The sequence below is a fragment of the Benincasa hispida genome, chromosome 8, assembly GCF_009727055.1.
Source record: "Benincasa hispida cultivar B227 chromosome 8, ASM972705v1, whole genome shotgun sequence".
NCBI lineage: Eukaryota > Viridiplantae > Streptophyta > Magnoliopsida > Cucurbitales > Cucurbitaceae > Benincasa > Benincasa hispida.
This window is the reverse complement of record NC_052356.1, coordinates 9,523,499-9,542,543: the sequence shown is the minus strand read 5'-3', so window position 1 is coordinate 9,542,543 and position 19,045 is coordinate 9,523,499. Positions and strand designations below refer to the sequence as shown.

At 34.7% G+C, this 19,045-nt stretch overlaps 1 protein-coding gene across 1 annotated transcript; it reads left to right on the top strand.

Moving 5' to 3' along the window:
• Nucleotides 1-9,315: 9,315 nt before the first annotated feature.
• LOC120083888 (protein NUCLEAR FUSION DEFECTIVE 4-like) lies at nucleotides 9,316-11,466 on the top strand. The gene has a single exon (XM_039039797.1). It carries the CDS (start codon nucleotides 9,564-9,566, stop codon nucleotides 11,316-11,318), a length of 1,755 nt encoding a protein of 584 aa, XP_038895725.1. The 5' UTR covers nucleotides 9,316-9,563; the 3' UTR covers nucleotides 11,319-11,466.
• The last annotated feature ends 7,579 nt before the right edge of the window (nucleotides 11,467-19,045 follow it).

Genomic DNA, 19,045 nt, shown 5'->3' with positions numbered 1-19,045 from the left:
TATATTCCAAGATCGAGATGCTTGTTGCAGTCCATAAATGGACCGATTAAGCTTGCAAAATTTTTGCTTTTGATTTTGTTCAATGAATTCTTCTGGTTGAATCACGTAGATGGTCTCTTCAAGATTACCATTCAAAAAGGCAGTTTTGACGTCCATTTTCCATATCTCATAGTCAAAATATGTGGCTATGGACAAGAGAATCCTGTTAAACTTTAACATGACAATAGGTGAGAAAGTTTCTTCATAGTCCACTACCTTAACTTGGGTATAACTCTTTGCCACAGCTTTAAAGGTCTGTACCTTTCTATCTACACATCTTTTCCTCTTGTAGATCCATTTACAACTTATAGGTTTTATCCCATTAAGTTGATCTTCAAGCTCCCAGGCAGAATTGAAGTATATGGACTCCATTTCTTGATTCATGGCTTTAATCCATTCATCTTTGTCAACATCTTCCATTGCTTGCGTATAAGACAATGGAACCTCAATACCATCATCAAATATAATGTTTTGGGCTTCTGTTAAATCCATGTCGCGTATAAGTGGGTTTATAACCCTCCCACTATGTCGAGGCAATCTCAACCCTTGAGATGGATAACTAGATGAACTGTCATCAATAACCCATTTTGATCGATCAGCCTGTTCAACAACTCTTGTTGAAGTCTCAACAGTTTCATTAGAAATCTCATTTAAAACAAGTTTACTTTGTGGTTTATGATCTCTTATGTGGTCTTTTTCTAAGAAGGTATCATCTGTCGATACTAACACTTTATTTTCACTTGGATCATAGAAGTATCCACCTCTCGTATCCTTGGGGTAACCTACAAATAGGCACACTTTTGAACGAGGTTCCAATTTTTTGGGGTTTGCCATAAGCACATGGGCTGGACATCCCTAAATCCTGAAGTGGTGTAAACTACCTTTACAACCTCTCCAGAACTCAAAAGGTGTTTCGAAAACACTCTTTGAGGAGACGTTATTCAAAATATAAATTGCAATCTCTATTACTTATCCCCAAAATGAGTCTGAAAAATTAGCATAACTCATCATAGATCGAACCATGTTCAACAGGATTCTGTTTCTCCTTTCTGATACACCATTCTGCTGAGGTGTACTTGGGGCTAAGATTTGGAACGTGATTCCATATTCTATCATATAGTTTTAGAATATTAAGTCCATATACTTTCCACCACAATCAGATCATAGTGTTTTTATCTTCTTACGTAACAAGTTTTCAACTTCAGTCTTGTACTCCTTAAACTTTTCAAGAGCTTCAGACTTATGTTGCATTAGGTATAGATACCCAAATCTAGAATAATTATCTATGAAAGAGATGAAATATTCATACCCACCTCGTGCTCTTACATTCATCGGACCACAGAGGTCTGAATGTATAAGCTCTAAGGCTTCCTTGGCTCTATAACCTTTTCCAATAAAATGTCGTTTGATCATTTTGCTTTCAAGGCATGATTCACAACACGTAAAGATTTTTCTTTTAAACCATTTAGAAGTCCACTTTTCACCAACTTCTCAATCCTATTGAGATTGATGTGACCTAACCTTAGATTCCAAAGATGAGCATTTTCTTTAGGAGAAATTCTCGGTCTTTTTACAGTTGTTGTTTTGAACAATTCAGTATTGAGCACAGCTTTTATGACTAATGACCTTAGTACATGCAAGTTATTTTCCATTGAACCAAAACCTAACTCTATCCATTCTTAAAAATAAACACTTTATTCTCAGAGAAGGAAATGGAATAATTTTGTTCAATCAGACAGGAAACAGAAATTAGGTTCCTCTTGATATGAGGAACTACATATATGTTATCCAATAACAGATATCGTTTCTTGTTAAAAAATAACTTAAACCTACCTACAACAAAAACTGAAACGACCTCACTAGTGTCGACTCTAAGAGTCATCTCTCCAGCTTCCAATTGTTTCCAGGAACTAAATCTTTGATGGGAAGAACACAGTGGTTAGTAGCCCCTGAATCAATTATCCAGACAGAATCATCATTCTCTATTAAGCACGTCTCCAAGACAAATAAATCATTTTTATCATCTTTGGAGTTGTTTCTTTTCTAGAGAGTAGTGGTATCAGTACCAGAACCCATATCATAAACTTCAAGTTTCATTTCAGAGGACAATCCTCGTCGATGAACTTCATTAGAGTCAGCAACAATTGCTTCTTCTGTTAGTCCCTTCACATTCAACATGGGCTGGAGATTATCTTAGGAACTGACACTACTAGTTTCATTGTCATCAATCCCGTTTTGCTTGAATAGTGAGAACTTATGTTCAAACAATTCTCGCATTGATTCCATGATCTCATGTGCAATGACCATATTCTCAAACCTTTTGGCCAACGCATCATGTATGCTTGCCAAAATGTGAATTCGGGCCTTCGAATTAGCCTTCATCCACACCTCATATGCAGTATGAACATTTCGTGATGCATCAGAAGTTGGGACTTGAGAACAATCCTTATTCATGATAACTTCGAGGTGGTTTACCACGAAAAAGGTTTTAATTGATTCTTTCCACGTCATGTAATTAAAATCGGTCAAACATGAAAAGGAAACTAAAGGAAAATCACTATTTGACATTTTGTTGAAAAAAACAAACATATTGATCTACATTAGATTTTAGCATAACTCTTTAAAAAAATCCAATTAGTTTTAGCAAAATATAAATGAACCTCATTTAACATTTAATTTTATATTGATGTTTCAGTGATTTAGGATAAAATCCACCGAAGGGAAGTCAATTTCTCGCTTCACTAAGTTGAGACACTCTCAACTAATCATTACACCAGAATAACTTTTATTCCTATAATGATCAGTCATCATTTATTTAGTCAAGAAATCATTAACTTGCTTAATAATTTTTCGTAAGTGTGACCCTTCATTTTAGATCCTAGAGTTCCACCCCAATGAGTCAACCGAAGGAAAAAATTGATTGGAGCAAAAACTAAAGCGACCCTATCCATTTATGGAGTTCGCCTTGATATTGACCAACTACACAAACCATCCGAAGGGGGACGCTCCCAGGGCGCCTCGAGACCATGCAAGAAGGTCTCACGATGCAAACCAATGAAAGAGACCATAGGACATATTAACACACATCCTTCTCCCACTTACTATAAATACTCTCTTCATTCACCTTGATATTGACCCATGCAAACACTATCTGAAGAGGGACGCTCCTAGGACGCCTCAAGGCCAAGCATGGTGTGAATATTAAGGGAGAAACGTGAGTGAAAAAATGACATATCATATAAATCTTTTTCTCTCACTGAGTATTTTAACAACCTAGGGTTTAATTTACTTAGGAAAAATACGACTAATTATTTTTACTAAGTGATTGTTTAAGTTTGCCCAAAAGTAACACTTACTTTGGAAAGTTAAACAATTTTAATTAACATTCACTAAACACTTTAAGAAATATTAATCAACATTTTCATTCTTGTAGAAAATCTATCTAATTCACCTTTCCAGGTAAGTTCCCAGGTAGGGGTATTCCGTTTCCGCCAGCTTAAATACCCCAACCTAGCTAGAACCCGCCTTAGACAAAATGTCCTTTATAGATATATTTACTACAAATTTAATCTTTTATTGAAATCAATTTAATCCTATTAAACCAATTTAAAATATTAATCTAATTTCTAATCTCATTAGAAATTTGTGAATTTAGGTCTATTTCAATCATATTTTAAAACTATTTTAAAAAAAGATTTTACCCAAGTTTGCATGCAACTCTTGGTTATTGATTTTAGTTTCTAATTTCATTTACTTATAACTCTTATAAAGTAAATGGAACAAATTAAAACCGACATTGCAAGCATTGACATACTTTATAAAATTATAACATTTATAATGTTACCTAAAGTAATGTCATGCATCATGCAATGTTTATTTATTACTAATATATAACATTTTTATAACTAAGTAATGAACCATGCTATAGCACTTATAATATAAAATGAGCATGCTTTATGCCATAGCACATATACTATAACTCTTATATTATATAATGCATGAGCATGCTTTATGTAATATAAATCATGCATACTAATATATTATAACACTTATAATATAAAATGATGCATGAACATAAATGCATAACTTATGATGGGTTTTAAAACTATATGACATACATTATGACATATAATAAAAACATACATCACATGTACATTAATATTAAAAGTTGATGGACAGGGATAGAAAATCTCTAAACAAGGAAATAAAAGGCTAATCTAGTACAAATATGAGTCCACTGGTTTGGAACAAATGAACTGGGTCTTGAATCGCTCTCTTTGAACTGCTCCACAAAGAACCCTTACAGCTGATCGTGTAGCAAACGCCTGATCATCAAGCAGCAAGGCGTCGAGTATCGACAATCGTTTATATGCAATCGTGTAGCTTAAGACTATGCGATGAGCATGAAATTCTGCACGATCGTGTAGCGTGCATTGAGTATCATTTACTATGTGATCATGTAGCTAATGACTATGCGATGAGCATGATAGTCTACACGATCGTTTAGTAAACAACCATGCATCAAGTATCATATACTATGCAATCGTGTAACTAATGACTATGCGATGAGCATGATAGTCTACATGATCGTTTAACACGCAAGGATGCGTCGAGTATCATATACCACACAATCGTCTACCAAGCCAGTGCCTTCGTGATCATGCAACCAACGCAACATGATCGTGTAGCAAACTCTATACGATCGTGTAGCATTAGCTATGCGATTATTTAGCAAATGCTACATGATCGCGTAGAAAATTCTACACGATCGCATAACAAAATCTAAACGATCAATTTAGCTCTAGCTACATGATGCGACAACCTCCATTTCATCTTCTCCATCGAAACGCATTGCAATCTTTCTTCTGAAGCCTCAGAGTGACTCAAAAACTTAACAAATACATACTCGATTGCAATTTATTACCCAAAAACACAGGGGCCCTTACAAATGAACTTTGTAAATTTAAAGAAAGTCTTAAAACTAGAATTCTATCTCGAAATATCCATCAACAAATCATCCACAAAGATTTATCCATAAACGCAATGCAGATTCTAAAACCCACCAATATTGTAAACAAATTCAATACAAGAATGGAATTTGAATCAGAAACCAACAACCTGGCTCTGATACCAATTGTAGGAATCTCGACATGAGGAGATCCTTGAGCGGAAGCGGATCGTCTAAATTCCATTAATTATCGAATATAAAATTTACAATAAACATACAAAAGATATATGCATTTAACGTTAAATTACAACATGCTTTTAAACAAGAAACAAGTTCAAAAGATATCACCTTTGAAGAACCTTTCTTCACGAATTCCTCGAACAATCACGAATGGAACTCTTTCCTCGCGGATCTTCTTCTTCTTGCACGGACAATACCAATCTAGAACCCTCTGTATTCTCTTTTGGGATTAAAAGATTCAAGCAGGAGTTGTGGGCTTTGCTTGAATTCTTGATATAGGAAAGGAAGAGAGGATGAGATTTTTCTTAGAGAACTCTTCTATTAGATTGAGAACTCTTCTCTGTCAATGTGAATCGATCATTGGAAGGAGATGATCTCTCTACAACCAATTTGAAAAACACGTTAGTTATCTTGAGAGAATATGGGAGGGAGTTATAACTCTTTCCCTTTTTTATTAATTTCAAATAAATTAATAAAATAAAATATATAATAACTACTTTATTATATATATACACTATATGTTATATCAAATATAACATATAGCCTATAGTTTTATATGGCATCAATAAAACATAAACTATATATTTTATTCTCTCTTAACTATACGTGACATTTAATATAAATCACGTTTATATTAAATCCACTTATATGTATCTCATTCATATAAATGATATTTAGATCATATCCAAATATTTTAATTCCTCTCAATATAAATCATATTTATATTTAATTACATGAATCTCATTCATATAATTGGTATTTGAATCGTATTCAAATTTCTCTCATAATGTATCAAATACATTACAATTAATTATATCATATATAATTAATTCTCTCAATTAATTTGAACACTTCAAATTAATCCAAAGATTAAATCTTTGTTGAGTTACAGTGGGATCTTATGGACCTGGAGATTGAAGCTCTAATGGTACTCGGATAATTAATTAAACTCTTTAATTGAATTATCCAATATCTATTAACTGTCGGTCACTCCACTAAAGACCGACTGCTACACTCTTCGCACTACAAATAAATTTTTGTGTCCATCGGATATAACCAATCAAAAGTGTGATGACCCTTCACAAATTACTCGTAAGTACAGTTGGGCCAAAATTGTATTCTGCCCCTGTAGTTACATCTAACTCCTTGAGTACCATTGATTTCTATAATGAACAATAAGTCATAGTTTCACTATAACCAAGTCCTCTCGGGCTAGGAGAGGGTGTGTCTATTATGTTTAAGACCCAGAATCAGCCCTTAAGGGAGTAATTTATCTACTTGCCCCTACATCGGGGAAGGAGTGAATTCCATCTTTTGTAGCTGAGTTCCCACCTCCCTAGTCAGACGAATCCCTAAAATGGTAGACTTGTTGAGTTGGCAATCTGGCCACTCTCACCCATACAAATCAAAGGACCGCCTTCATGAGCAGTAATTTACAACTCACTCAGGATTCAGATGATGTCATCTTTGGTCATCCTAGTGAAATGTAAGTCTCTATTATTAACGGCGTTATATAAAGAGACTAATAATTTCGTGGTCTGGTCTTATACAAACTCTTTGTATAGGATACCCCCATTTGCATGTCTCTACATGAATGATCAGGATCAGATCATTTGTAGCACTTTACAACATTTATAACACCTACAAAGTGGGTCATATCCTTAGTGTCACCAGCATAAGGTACCCAGCCTTATCCATCTACTACAGACCATTTAGGTTATTATTTAAACAAGATCCACTTATATGTCTCTACATGTTTAAATTACATGATATAACCTCAGATCTTAGTTTATTGGATTGAGTATATGCTTAAAATAACACTTATTTTATTAATAACAATATGTTTATACAGAGTTTATATACTACGAGATTACAAGGAGATTTAGGACACCATTCCCAACAATCTTCCACTTGTCTTAAAGCTTAAGGAGACTAATGTACAATACAAATAAAGTACAAAATACAATAAACTAGGACATACACTATACCCTAGTAACACCCACAAACGGATTGGAGAAAGTTTGGGCATCGTTAGATTTGGCCTGAAACAATAAAGAACGAAGCGGATCTGGGCCAAAACAACCAAGAGCGGATCTGGGCAGCACAAAGTAGATATGGGGCAAGGATTCAACGGATTTGGGCGCACGAATTTGGTTTAGATGCAACAGATGACTCAGAACAAATAACAGTGCACATATTTGAGTAGATGAAATAGGTCGATACCTAGAGGCGGTGGAGGCTAAAACCTAAGTGTAAGCTTAGATACCATATTGATGTAATGATATTTTATTGATAATATCATCATTTACAATGACCAACATATGGTTAAATATACACAAAATGTGAATTAGCAACTTCTAAAATTAGGGATACGTTACAACTCATTATATCCATATATGGTAACAGGAAGAGTAACTTTCTTTTTTTCTCTTTTCTCGTTACCTTGAGTGGTTTGGGTCACTTGTGTTTTGTGATGTAATTTTTTAATTATCCTATTATTCATTTTATTCTAAAAAGAATAATAACAAAGAAGTAGGCTAAAGTTAGACCCAACTAATACACACATGATTGACCAATGAACAAATCACTAAGAAAAACCCGCAACTTTTAACAACAAATTTAGAATAGTTTTTACTCAACTCTTTCTAAACTTCACATAAGATACTTGTATTATAATCCATTACAAGCAGGTAAGAACATATCTTTTAATTATTTATCAAAATGAACATAGATCAATGGTAATTAACATGTACTGATACTTCCTTGAAGTTGAAAGTTTAAATCCCCATTCTTATAATTGTTGTACTAAAAAAAACATAAAAATTATTCCACTTGAATTTAAGATAATATCGTGATAAATTGAGAAGTATGAGATAGATTATATACATTGGCTATGCATAGGTATGAAAATATAATTTTAAATTTTTTTAATTAATATCACTTATTAGGTTAGACTGAATATATTGATAAAATATCCTTATTTCACATCCGAATAAAATATTAAATTAATCATAATTCATATTGTTTCAACTTTCGCCCCCGATTTCAGATTCTCTATTTTTCATTTTTTAAAAAAAATTGTATAAATGAATTTTAAATATTGGTAAATAATAAAATTAAAGCATACTAATAAAACCCGTGCTACTCCAAGACAAATTCAGTTGTTCACCATTTCACGTGTTAATAATAATACTACACTACTAAACCCCTTTTTACTCCAAAAATCCCTTTCACATTACTTTATTACTTTATTACTTTATTTATTCATTTTTTTCTTTTTGGCACATTATTCTTTAATTTTCCAACCCCCACATTTTTTAATTTCCCATTTCTTCACTTTTTTTTTCTATATTTTTTTTGGATTTTTCTGTTTTTTGGCTTCTGCCTTTTGCTTTCTCCTTCTTACTCCCACTTCCCTATGCTTTGACTAAACTCAAATAGGTCTTTTTCTCACATTTACACCTTTTATCCTTTTCAAATTCAATACACCTTATATACAGTTATAATATCACTCTCAATTCACTAATTCAAGCATAGGTCAATTCATATTGTTTTTACATTATTACTTTTTTTGGTTCTTCTTTTTTTGGCATATAGCTCTTTTAACTCTAAATTTGTCATACTGAAGTAAACAATTGTTTAATTCTAAGAAATTTATGGTTGGAAAAATTAGACCCTAATCTTTCAATGTTAGTTTCGAACCCTAAACTAGATCTTAAACTTTTGATTTCATTGGTTTTGACCTTATACTTACATAAGTGTTGCAATGCTGATTCACCTAGGTAGTAATTTTAACAAAGGAAAAAATCTTCATGAATTCATCAATTCCAATAAAATAAAGTTTTAATATATGTTTGATCAATTTCTTCAAATTAACCCTTGAATACCATCCCAAAATTCATACATTCTTAAAGAAATTATGAATCTCAAATCGTTTATATGTTTCTATTAGACGACTAAAATTATAATATTTGTTAAAATTTAAGGTTAAAATTGATGAAATAAGAAAAGTTTAAAAGTGGAAATGAAATGAAAATAAAGATTTAAGAGAAATATATTGTGGATTTAGCTAGAATTCAGCAACAATAATCCCTGAGCTCAAGGAAACAACCATAGGAAAATGCGAATTGGATAAAATCTCCACTTAATCCATATTCAAATCAAGCATTATACAGATTCAATTTCAAAACAAAACTCAAACTGAATAACTATTTAATCTCCTGCTATCATCTTCCCTTTTTACCCCATAACTCAATCATCATCCTCACATGTTCTTCTGAAAACCACTCCCATCTGTCCAAATAAATTCCGCCGATTCATCCAATCCCATCCATAAATGGGTACAACGACCGGAGCCGACGGCGCCCACGGCTGCGCTGCTCTCCGATTCACCTTGCAGGTGATTAAAGGCCGCTGGTTCACCGTTTTCGCTACATTTCTCATCATGGCCGGCGCCGGCGCCACCTATCTCTTCGGTGTCTACTCCAAACAGATCAAGGCGACGCTTGGGTATGACCAAACGACTTTGAATCTGATGGGTTTTTCTAAAGATCTGGGTGCTAACGTCGGTGTTCTGTCCGGTTTAGTGGCGGAAGTGACGCCGACTTGGTTCGTTCTCCTCCTTGGCTCCGCCTTGAACTTCGCCGGATATTTTATGATTTGGCTCGCCGTTACCGGCAGAATCGCGAAGCCCCAAGTCTGGCAGATGTGTCTTTACATTTGCGTTGGAGCTAATTCCCAGAATTTTGCTAATACTGGCGCTTTGGTTACTTGCATTCAGAATTTCCCTGAGAGCCGTGGCGCTATGATGGGGCTTTTGAAGGGCTTCACAGGGTTGAGCGGCGCCGTTCTCACACAGATTTATTTGGCCGTCTATGGTGACGATGCGACGGCGTTGATCCTTCTAATTGGGTGGCTCCCGGCGGCCCTTTCCGTCGTTTTTGTTTTCACGATTCGGAGGCTTAGAGCAGAGAGACAACCGAATGAGAAGAGGGTTTTTTACCATTTCCTTTATGTCTCAATTGGGTTAGCGCTTTTCATCATGATTATGAATATTGTCCAGAAGAAAGTGGAATTCAACCATACGGCTTATGCTATAAGTGCTACCGTGATTTGCGTATTTCTGTTCCTTCCTCTGTTCATTGTGATCCGTGAAGAACTTCATCTCTGGAATGCAAAGAAAACTCCAACTCCCCCAATTCCTAACGAAAACCCACAATCACAATCCCAATCTCAACCAAAACCAGTTGATGAATCCAAAATCATCACAGAAGAATCAAACCAAATCAAGGAAATTCCAAACCCACCACCAGATTCCTGTTTCTCGAACATTTGTCACAAGCCAGCCAGAGGAGACGATTACACAATCCTTCAAGCACTTCTCAGCGTCGATATGTTGGTTCTGTTCATCGCAACATTCTGTGGGTTAGGCACAAGCTTAACCGCAGTAGATAATTTGGGGCAAATCGGTGAATCACTAGGCTACCCATTAAAAACAGTAAGCTCATTCGTTTCATTAGTAAGCATTTGGAATTACTTCGGCAGAGTATTCTCTGGATTCGTTTCCGAAACCCTTCTCGCGAAATTCAAATTCCCAAGACCTTTAATGATGACATTAGTCCTTCTCCTCTCTTGCATTGGACAACTCTTAATCGCATTCCCAGTTCCGGGCTCCGTCTACCTAGCTTCAGTAATCATCGGATTCTCCTTCGGCGCACAACTTCCGCTGCTTTTCGCCATAATTTCAGAGCTATTCGGGCTGAAATATTTCTCTACTCTGTTCAATTGCGGGCAAATCGCCAGCCCGTTAGGATCGTATATTCTGAATGTGAAGGTCGCCGGAATGTTGTACGACATGGAAGCTTTGAAGCAACTGAAGGAGAAAGGGTTAGATAGATCGGCGGTGAAGGAATTGACTTGCATTGGAAAGCAATGTTTCAGGAAATCGTTTACGTTAATGGCGATTGTTACATTTGTTGGAGCTATGGTTTCGCTGGTTTTAGTGATGAGAACGAGGGAGTTTTACAGAGGAGATATTTACAAGAAGTTCAGAGGCGAAGACGAAGTGAAGGTGAAAGAGGATACCAAGTGAGATTATTCTAAATGGGCTTTTGTTCCAATTGGGCCGGCCCAAGAATAGCATAGTTATCAGGCCTTTTTTTATTTTATTGTAATTTGTAGTTTTAATTAATTGTCGAAATTTCATCCTTTGAATATTTTTATTTTCCATTCTCATAGCATATCTCGATCTCCTCCCATTTTTTTATTTTCTTTAGCAGTTTTATTGTTGGATTTGTTGTTAATATAATTAATTTTTAATTAACAAATCATGTATCTTCGTGAAACATACTACTTACAGATGTAAATTCTGTTTTATGTTTTTCAAATTTACTGAATTTTGTTAAACAATCTAACTTCTGTTTTTTAAAATTGTTTTCAGACTTTATAATCTATAAATTCTAAAACAACATTTTTATGTTTTCATTGTATCAGAATTTGAATTTTAAAATTTAAAATGGAGAACTATATTAAAAAAAATTAAAAACATTTAGAAATATAGTATATTTCATGTTATAACTCAATTCAATTTTAAAAAAATTAAAATATTTATTATATAATATATTATAAATTAGGTTAAATTCTAAATTCAGTCTTATGGTTTGAATAAAGTTAAAAGTTAGTCCATATGGTTAATTTAGATTTTAGTTCCTATGATTTGATATATTCATATATAGTCTTGTTTGTTAAAAATCCTTTTAAATAATCCCTATCATATGAACGATTTATGAAGCTTTTATCAAACCATATGGTCTAAATTCTAGACTTAACACTATTGCATGCGGCCTACTCTGTGTTACATACAAAGTGATCCTAATTCGTGCATGTTGTGACATGAGGAGTGGGGGCATCCTGATCAGATCACGAAACCAACCACGCTTACTTTATAACGTTGTTTACTATTTGCGACTGACTATTTCAATTTGATCTTAATCTCGATCTAACTATGAACTCCTGTTTGTTCGGGATTATCCTTTGGAGTAGATCAACTGCCTCCGCTCAATAAGCACTCCTGGACATAGGGTGCAAGATAGAATTCACTCCTACTCGATTAGGGTTAGTAGAGAGGTTGTTCCCTTCAAGTGTTGATTTTGGGTCTTGAACAAGAGGCCTCACCCTCTCATTGGCCTGAGAGGGATTCAGATTTTGAGGGTAAAACAGAAGTTCGACCCAACCGTTATTATGTGATTTTATTGAGTGGACATAATATATCTACGGTGAAAGGAGTTCAGTTATAGGTCCGCGAGGTCCCCCTACTAGCTCGTAGATGGATTAGCTGTAGAGTAGCGTGATAAATTAATTTGAAGTGTTTAAATTAGAATTAAATGAAATTGGAGAAATAATATTTAAATATGATTTAAATATTTGAAGATGGAATTGTGTAAAAATTAATTTAATATTTGATAGTAAATTAATTAGAATTATTTAAATTGTTTAAATAATTATTTATTAATTTTATTAAGAAAATTAAATTTAGAAAATTAATAATATTTTTAATTTATTAAAAGAATTGATTTATGAAATCAATACTTGAAAATTGAAAAAGAAGGAAAAACACAAAATTGAAAATTAAGCATTTTCCATTGTCTTCATCAAGTAGCTCACTAACAACTCACTTCTCAAGCTTCATTAACTCCAAGCATGAGCTGCATCTCATACAGTTAATCTCTTTACATGAATGTCTGCAATATATTGAAGAGATTTGAGTGTTTTGAAGGTAATGCAACAGATAGAATTTCTCTAAAAAATTCGAGAAAAGAAAGGTGTTTTTCATTTGGGTTGCAGCTGTGAGTTTATCTCTGAATTCCCTTAATTCAGGCTTATTTTGAGTCTTACTACTCAATCTAGAGCACCAAGAGGATAGTAGGGAAGATCTTTGGGTGGTCTACAACAAGATTCAGAGGAGATTTGCAGCTGGGATTCAAGCTTTGAGGAAGTTCTACAAAGTTACGTGATGAAACCCATTTATTTTTGCTGAAACATGTTTTCATTTCTGCTAAAATTAATGAATTAGAGTGCTTATGAATCCTGGTCACTTCCGCTGCATGCTGGTACCATCCAACAACTGGTATCAAAGCATCCTATAAGCATTCAATTTAGTTTAATTTTGGTTTGGTGGGTGTTTTATATGAGTTATATGAAACTGCTATACTGATATGGTTCTTTCAATTTTGGCTTTTAATTTCTCTTTGATTTCTCAATTAAATTTGTAATTGGCTCTTGCTTGATGAGCTTATATGTGTTCCCAAGTGTTTGTAATTTATTTGGAGAGTCATTAGAGTTGAAATTAAGCTATAATTTGAAGAAACAAGCGAAGAGGTCGAGTTATAGATTCTAGAAAATCAGCCTCTGTTCATATCGTCGTTGAGCAGTAGCTAAATGATCGTTTAGCTTCATGCGTTAGACGATGTGAAGAAAAGCTAAACGATCATGTAGCTTTGGGCGTTGATCGTTAAGGTGTGTGCGTTAGATGACCATGTACCTGCAGGAGCTAAGTGATGCATTGTATTGCTATACGATGGCACTACTCGATCGTGTAGCTTCGGGTAGGAGCTAAACGATGCGGTGAAGAGCTATACGATAGCGCTGCATGATCGCTTACCACGATCGTTTACCTCTATGTGGCAGCTAAGCGATACGTTGAGATGCTAAGCGATAGCACTACGCAATTGTTTACCTATATGCGGAAGCTAAGCGATGCGTCGAGAGCTATGCGATAGCATTAAACGATCGCTTACCTTGTGTGCGCGCTAAAGATCAACTTCAGGCGTTAGACGATGGCACTAAGCGATCGTGTAGTAATTTTTCGTGCTAAACGATGGAGCTGCACGATAGTGTTGGACATTAAGTGATAGTGTAGCATTCTTCGGCAGTAGACGATGACACTATGCGATAGAAGGAAGACACTACATGATCGTGTAGTTTGATCAGAAGCTATGCGATAGTTGCTAAATGATCATGCAAACACTAAACGATCAGGAAAAATGCATGACGATGGTCGTCAAATTGCTAAACGATGAGACTTAGCGAGATATTGAGCGAGAGTAAGAGTTGTCAGTTCGACCAGTTCTCTAGTGGTTCGGTCTAGTTCAGCCTCAAATGGTTTTTGGCTGGTCTGGTTCAAACGATTCGGGTCTGATTTAAGCTACTTGAGTTCGTTTTGGAGCAGTTCGAGCGGTCCGAAAGCGGTTCAAAAGCTGTTTTGTAATAATTAGGTTTTTGTTTGCTTGTTTATGCCAAAACTAAAGCCATATCAGTTAGTGTTTAATTATTTATGCACGTGATGTATGTTGTAATTAAATAAATCTTGTATGTGCATACAGTATACCCTATAGATTTAAAATCTCACCATAGGAAGCACGTTACATGAAAAAGTTAAATAACATACAACAAAAGTATCAAAGATCCATAAGCATTCTAATTCATTAATTTTGGCAAAAACTAAAGCATGCTCTTCTAAAAAGTGGGTTTTCAGAACATACCTTTGATGAACTCTCCAAAAAAATGTTTGTACAGTAGCTATTTTCACTTGATATCACCGTGAACCACCTCAAAGTCTTCCCTACTATGCTTTTGGAGCTTTAGGCAGAGTTGTGGGACTCAAGAACAGCTTGAAGATGTGAAGAAGCAAGAAGATCTCACAGCAGCCGATTGAAGAAGACAGTTTCTTCTTCACAGAATATTTTCTCTCAAAATTCTGCATTAACCCTTCTCCAATGACTCCAATCTTCTTTATACATAATAGATGAACATGCAAAGAGATGGGATGCATGACTTGCAGTTCATGCTTGGAGAATCAAAGTAGAGAGGATAATGGCCTTTGTGTGAGCATGAAGATGGAGGTAATGGAGAAAATTGAATCCCCATTTTGTGCAACCATGCAAAACCAATTTTTCATTTTTTTTAAAACAAAAAATGGTTTTAAAACCATTTTAATACAAAAATGATTTTCTTTAATTAATTTCATAAATTAATTTAATATCAAATATTAAATTAATTTTTGCACAATAATCATCTTTATATATTTAAATCGTATTTAAATATATATTCTCTTGTTCTGTTTAATTTGAACATTTCAAATTAATTTCTCAAGCTACCCTAAACCTTATCCATTTACGAGCTAGTAGGGGAGGCCCCGTAGACCTACAAATCATGGGCTCCAACAATTCGAGATTAATCGGCTAAACTCATTAGTCCGATCTAACCCCCGTTCATTAACTAATGAGACACTTCACTATAGCCCATAGTTGAACTCCCCTCACTGTAGATATATTATGTCCACTTAATAACCATAATCAGTAATTCGATCCTTCACACGTTGTTCGTAATCACAGCCAGGTCAAAAATACCGTTTTACCCATATGACTACATCTTGTTCCTTAAGTTCCTACTGATCCTCTAATGAGCAATTCTGATTCATAATCTCTATAATCAAATGCTTTTTCTATTATGAGAAGGCGGGGCCTCATTTGTTCAAGACCTGGAGTCAGTACTTAAGAGAACAACCTATCTGCTAACTCTAAATAGAGTAGGAGTGAATTCCATCTTACAAGGCTCTGTCCCCAGCTATTTATCCGGTCTTATCCCCAAAATGGTAAACTTATTGAACAGTGCTGTTGGACTACTCTCACCATTTGCAGATCAAAGGATAATCCCGAACAAACAGGAGTTCATAACTAGCTCAGGATTAAGATCGAGTTAACCTAGGTTATATAATAAATGAAATAGTCAGTTTTAACAGTAAACGATCGTTATAAAGAAAAGTGATTATTTTCGTGGTCCAGTCTATATGCAAACTCATTGCATAGGATGCCCCCACTCTCATGAGTCAACATGAGTGATTTGTGGATCATATTGTTCATTGCATCTTACAACTTCTTATAACAACTACAGAGTGGGCCGCATCCAATAGTGTTACTAGGATGAGATACCCAATTTCATCCATATACTTATTAGACCATTTAGGCTATATACTATCAACTTGATCATGTTTATGTTATTACATAAAGTTACAAAATTCAGACTATAGCCAAGGATGCATTTATTGGATTTTTATAATAAGATGCAAAGTCAACAAGTCATTATTATTGATAAATAGAATGTTTAACAAGAACTACGAGTTCTAGGACATTCCCAATATTACGTGCATTGAAAGTATGTTATAAAATATTATAATATATAGTACATATGTTGGGATTTCTTTTATTTAATATAATAGTTATATTAGATATTGAATGCCTTTATTGTTTGTCGTAGATGTTTAATATGTCTAAGAATTTTGTAAGCTGTTATAAAATTGGGTTAGACGTTTAAAATACATAACAAAGAACAGTTGCATGCTTACTTAGGTTAACCACTTGATTTAAAAGTTAAAATAGGTCGTTAAACTTGTAAAACTAAGGTTACAAACTCAACAGGTATATAATCCTGTCAAAGGCTGTGGGTATTTAAGTTGACGGTCTACGGAACACCTCCTACCTGAGGATTATAGTCGAATTATTGAGCGTTGGTAACCGATTTTATGAGCATACGTGAGCGGTGTGAGGTAATAAAAACGGTTTATCACCTAGACATTGTAGATTTAAAATCCATTTATAAGTGTTATATTTGGATAAACCATCTAGACTTAGGGTTGTTTTTATTAGCCAAAAAGAACCTGAGTATAAATTTACCCAAACATTTAGAATACTTTGGTAGGAGAATAAAAGTTATTAGCTCTCACGTCCTCAAGAGTTCACACCTTGAGATCCATGCTCGGCTTCGTGTCGATTTTACCTCGATCGCTCCATTCGGAAAGTGTTTGTATGAGTTAATAACAAGGTGAATGAGGGAAGTCGTTCATAGTAAGTGGGTGAAGGAAATGTGTCAACATTATCCTACGGTCTCCTCCATTAATTTGAACCGTGAGATTCCTATGTTGCGCCTGTTGTCGTTTTAAGGCGGCACTAGCTAATCGTTAACTGCGGCGATCCCCATAGAGGGTTGTAACATAAGATTTGGAATAACCCAAGCTTCAGTAAAATGAATAGGGTCTTATAGTTCCATCTTGGGTATTCATCTTCTATTTTGGAGGCATACTCATAACGTTCTGTAAGATCTGAAAATGGCGGGTCTACATTTACAAGACTTACTAAGTGTTAGTAATGATCTTGACCAAAAACGATAACTAAATGACTATCGAAATATGATTTATTCTGGAGATAGTATTTGGTTAAGAATTGTCTTGCTTTTGTGAAGGAATCCTTGACTGCCCCTCGGTAGCATTTGTTCTAAATCACTTAAGTATCGTTGCAAAAATAATGATTATGGGTACATTATCACTTTGCTAAAACTTGATTGGATTTAAAAACAATTCACTTATAAATTTTTTTTTTATAATTTTAGAATGACGAGTTCAATTATACAATTATTGGCATCGAACAAACTGATCGGGGATAACTATGTAACATGGAAATCAAATTTGAACACGATACTTATGATAGACGATTTGAGATTTGTCTTAACGGAGGAATGTCCTCCCATTCCTAGCTCTAATTCCAACCAAACTGTTCGGGAAGCATTTGATAGATGGATCAGGGTGAATGATAAAGTCGGTGCTTATATTCTCGCCAGCTTATCTAACGTTTTGGCCAAAAAATACGAGGATATGAGTATTGCCAAAGAAATTATGGAATATCTGAGAGGGATGTTTGGACAACCGTTATTCACCCTAAGGCATGATGCTATCAAATATGTTTATAACAGCTGCATGAAAGAGGGGACCTCAGTTCTTGAACATGTCCTGAACATGATGGTCTACTTTATTGTGGTAGAAGTAAATGACGCTATGATGGACGAGAGAAGCCAAGTTGGTTTTATTTTAGAATCTCTTCCAAAGAGTTTTATGCAATTCTGTATGAATGCATTGATGAATAAAATTGAATACAACTTGACAACTCTATTGAATAAGCTGCAGGCTTTCCAGACTATGTTGAGAACTAAGGGTCTGGAATGAGAAGTAAATGTTGCTTTTACTGAGAAGAGAGAAACGTCCTCCAAGCTTGATATTGCCTCCTCTTCGCAAAGTAAGAGTATTCCAACGAAGAAAGACAAATGGAAAGGAAGAAGAAACCTGCTGGCAAGAAAAGCAAGAAAACCGCTGCAGAGAAAGGGAAATGTTTCCACTACAACGAAGAAGGGCACTGGAAAAGAAACTGCCCTCAATATCTTGCCGAGAGGAGAGCAGAGAAAGGTAAACAGGCTAACTAGTTCTTTCGATCATTTGCTTAGCTCAACCAGTGGGAGAAGTTGCTGCTGATGATGATGTTACCTGTCTTTTATGATTTTGTAATGAACTTATTGTACATATTTTTGTTTTGAATGAAATGTTCATTTTCAGAAAATATGTTCGTTCAATCTCAAAACAACTTCTGTTAAGAATCAAATTGTTAAAAGCCATTTGCAAATATTCAGATATTTGAAATGGCTAAGATCGAAGTATAATAAATTTAAAGATTTCTAGATCTAACTATTAACAAGAGTTGTTAAGACAGGTTAGACACATCTTAATCAAATAAGTTGAGAGTACCTCAATGTAGTGGGAGAAAAGTGTACTTCCTGATCATTATTAAGAATTAGATGCATACCCCATATAGTTTAATTAAAGCCTATTGTACACTAATATGTCTACAATGCTTCTCTCGGCTAAAGTGTTTGAGAATCACCTAGTAAGACTAGAAATACCAGGTTAATAACTTAGGACAAGTGGGAGAAATATCAGGT